The sequence below is a fragment of the Olea europaea genome, chromosome 22 (genome assembly GCF_002742605.1).
Source record: "Olea europaea var. sylvestris chromosome 22, O_europaea_v1, whole genome shotgun sequence".
Lineage (NCBI taxonomy): Eukaryota > Viridiplantae > Streptophyta > Magnoliopsida > Lamiales > Oleaceae > Olea > Olea europaea.
This window is the reverse complement of record NC_036258.1, coordinates 5,594,751-5,598,524: the sequence shown is the minus strand read 5'-3', so window position 1 is coordinate 5,598,524 and position 3,774 is coordinate 5,594,751. Positions and strand designations below refer to the sequence as shown.

Below are 3,774 nucleotides of genomic sequence, written 5' to 3'. Positions count from 1 at the left end.
ACGGAATAAAATAACGAGATAGAGAAATATTTACGGAACGTTAATTTCTCTCACCAAATACTCAACTATCATAAGAAAAATAATATCCTAAACTTTACCAGACCTCACTGATTCCTACTCTTTAAACAGCCCACAAAGGGAACAAGAAAAATCAGAATGCTCTGCTTATAATTTTTCCTTCTAAAACCCTCAAGACTCGTCTACGTACACATGAAATTTACATAAATTTAAACCAATTTGGCAGGAGCAATATGTAACTAAAACAAGGAAATTGTCTTACCATTCAAGGCCTATTTCTTCCAAGTTTCAAAAGGGAACTTAATGTTTTGCTAAGGAAATCAATCCATTCATTATATTTTATTTCCTTTTAAAATTGATTGCAAGATTTTGGTAGTTTTTTTTTTAGCAATTCTCCCAACAGGGTTAGGGTTTAAAGTCGGGGAAAAATGATGAAAAGATCTATGTTCTTGATTTTCGCGTAAATGAAACCTCTGAAACCACACAAAAATCTTTAGTTAATGTAAGATTCGAATTCATTGCTTTTTGAGTGAGATTTTGAGAAGAATTGCTCTTTGAATAGCACAATATGACGAAGCTATGAGTTATGATCATGGTTTTAGCTAGTCATCCATGGTGTTTTACTCTCAAAGATACTTATCATCCCCCAATAATCTTGCCGGTCAAATTTTATTCATTATATTGTTTAGTTATGTTCAGTATTATGTAACATATATACACACTACGACATGTATTAATGGTTTTAGAGACACTAAACATGGGTGGAGATTCTCCATGATTTTCCTTCATTATTCCATGATTATTTATTCAACTTGGAATCTAATAGAGAGAACAGTAAAAGTAACAAACTTATGTTGGATTCTTACATATATGATCATTGTTTAAACAAATCATTTTCCAACAGATTTATGTTTTTGATAAGAAAAAGGTTGTAAACATAAGACCCCACAAACTTCCATTTACTAATGAATTCCAACAGTCTTGAGTTGGATATCAATCATTCTTCATAAATCCTAATAGTACTAATTCATTGCATACAACTTGCACCATGCTACATACTATTTAGAAGTTCTAAGAAGTCACTTATTGTTATTGACACGACATAATACATCGCACAAAGTTATCCGCAAGAAAACTATATCTAAAAATATATAACGATTCTAATATTCGGATCCTGAGTCAGGTTTGATTTTCGCAAAATCGAGGGTCTTTTTGCCTTGAAGCTTGTTAGTGACATAGTGCTTGCTATACTCTCCATGGTTGTATCTTCTATACTTGCACGGGTTGTTTTTATTCACAAGTTCTTGAATTGGTCCAAGTTCTATTTCATAACTCGGAGCATAAAATGTGACAATTGAGAATCTGTCCTTTTCTTGGTGAGTCACTGCTCTATGCTCCACACTCTTGTATTTGCCATTTGTTAGAACCTATAGAGTAAAAAAAAAAATTGGAGAATAAGCATAACCCTTTAAAACTTGTAAAGAAAAGGGAAAATTGCATCGCTAGCTGTGAGTAAAAAGTTGGTCATTAACCCTTCATTATAGTTGCATAATTAGCCTATAGAAACGGAATCGTTTAAATGTCAATTAAATGTTAATGTGGTTCTCATGAAACCATGTTCCACTTCAAGTTCGAGGACACTACCTGACTTTCTAAAGTTGAACATATGAGAGTCATGTGACCTTTTTAACGGAGATTTAAATGTTATCCATCACTGGAGACTGGTTATACAATTATAATAATAACCAATTTGATCTTTTTTAAACGTTAGGACCAAAATTTACCACTCGGATACTGATTCCTGCAAAAATAGAGAAAACAAGTAAAAGAAAATTTTTGAAGGATCTAATACCTCAATGGTGTCACCAATATTGATAACTAGAGCATTAGGAATTGGCTGAACTGGGATCCAAGAATTGTCTTTTAGTATTTGAAGGCCTACTGAGTTTCCCTTTCCTTGTTGTAAAACTGTAAGGGCACTTCCATCTGAATGGGGGCTTAAGCCCAAAACAAGGTCTGGTCTAGGGCATGCTGGATAGTAGTTCATTCTCACTGCTTGCACAGCCACACCAAACATTTCCTCGAAAATGTCGTCAGTCAGGTCGAGACTGATCGCTATGTACTTCAGTAAATTCTTGCACAGTTTTCGGATCTCTCTCGAGTATTCCTCCACTGTTCCACTATAAAATCATGATTTAAAATGTCATGTGCTTTTTTTGAAATATAAATCAACAAGCACGCGTGGGGTCAATAAAGGATAAAGAAAGAGTTATGTGGCTCAAATATGTTTTGCCTAGACCCTAGTCCCTAAGACGCTTCTGTTTATGTAAGTAACGTGATCTTATCTTCCAGTCGAATGAACCAAATGGAGTTATGAAAAATAATTCAAACTAAGCAAGATAATTGAATACTGGGAATTCAAAAAGAAGGATCTGCATAGGTAAATACCAATCGATGGTGAAAAAGCTTTCCTGCGATCTCGAATTTCCAATGAACGGGAATTATTCAACCGGCCCCCACCCACCCATCCAAAGAAGAATGCATTAAGGAGGAAATCTTTAGCTCAATTACCTGAAATTTGATGGCTTAGTTGGCCATAATTTTGGGTTCCTAACGTAGTGAGGCTCCAACCCAAGAGCAAACATGTTGCACCAATCCAACTTCTGGTCTTCTGAGAAAACAAAAGCCTGACCATATCCTTGTACAGTCCCAGGAATCATAGGATACTTCTGTTTCTCCTCTAAAGGCATCATGAAAAAATCCATAGCCACTTTCTCTATACTATTCAGCAATTCCACGTCAATTCCATGGTTTATCACCTGTCATTAGAGAGTGATCATCTTCCTAGTCATAACTGTCCGGACTAGGGACTGCCGCCCGTAAATGCTAAGCAGCAACCGATGGTAAAAATAAGGAAGATGTTAAGAGAAACTACGCGATCAGTTAAGTCTAATACCTGAAAAAAGCCCCATTCTTGACAAGAAACTGTCAGCTTCAAGATTTCATTCAGGAATTCGTCTTTGTTGCCTTTAAAGAGTTTTGATAAATCAACAACTGGAATATTGTTTGTCGAAGACACGATATCTTTGTCAAATTTAGGCCGTTCTTTCATGTCCCGGATGAATCTTTCAGGAACATATGATGATTTACTCTTTCTCAGTTCTTGAACATCATCAATGTGGCCTGTTTTGATATCAGAAACTGGCATTGCAGCAATTTTTTAGCAGAAATTTTAGAAAATAATAATAATAAACAATTTCTTATGTAATGAAAAATGATGCGTATTTGTAGCTACTCAAGTAGGACAGTGCCAAATATTTATAGGCAATAGTCCATAAGATTTTAAATATATGGTGGGTCCAAATTGTTGCACTTTATGAATTTCAGTACTGCATGCCACCTAATTAATTATTATAATTGCAGTCTCTCTAACGCTTAGAATGAAATAACATAAATTTCAAGTATTTAAGCATTAGATTAATTAAAATGACTTCACTTTCATGTCTATATTAGTTATTAGATTGTGGCTTTATTAAAAAAAATTATTTTCTATGTACTTTTCTTTAATATGCTTCTCCCATTCTGCTTGTACCAAGACGAACTTGAGTCCATTTTTTTTTTATTTTTTTTTTGGTAGAGTTTGTAATGTAGTGCACAATGATGTGTTACAACCACAATGCAAAAAAAAACTCTTAAAGTGTACAAAACCGAAGTAATCGACTCAAATCTTCTTCAACCTCACCACCAATGTGTCTT

The 3,774-nt window shown here is 34.4% G+C and overlaps 1 protein-coding gene across 1 annotated transcript; it reads right to left on the bottom strand.

Moving 5' to 3' along the window:
• Positions 1-853: 853 nt before the first annotated feature.
• LOC111371509 (protein SRG1-like) lies at positions 854-3,301 on the bottom strand. The gene is made up of 4 exons (XM_022993541.1): positions 2,975-3,301; positions 2,590-2,837; positions 1,871-2,198; positions 854-1,445 (listed from the first exon to the last, which is right to left on the bottom strand). Exons 1-4 carry the CDS (start codon positions 3,224-3,226, stop codon positions 1,179-1,181), a joined length of 1,095 nt encoding a protein of 364 aa, XP_022849309.1. The 5' UTR covers positions 3,227-3,301; the 3' UTR covers positions 854-1,178.
• Between the last annotated feature and the right edge of the window lie 473 nt (positions 3,302-3,774).

What these genes read in the sequence shown, in the direction of transcription:
- LOC111371509 (XM_022993541.1), bottom strand. Translation starts at nt 3,226, where the DNA reads ATGCCAGTTTCTGATATCAAAACAGGCCACATTGATGATGTTCAAGAA. An exon ending in AAGAATGGGGCTTTTTTCAG is followed by an intron (nt 2,838 to 2,974) that starts GTATTAGACTTA and finishes CTCTAATGACAG; the next exon opens with GTGATAAACCATGGAATTGA. An exon ending in ACTAAGCCATCAAATTTCAG is followed by an intron (nt 2,199 to 2,589) that starts GTAATTGAGCTA and finishes ATGATTTTATAG; the next exon opens with TGGAACAGTGGAGGAATACT.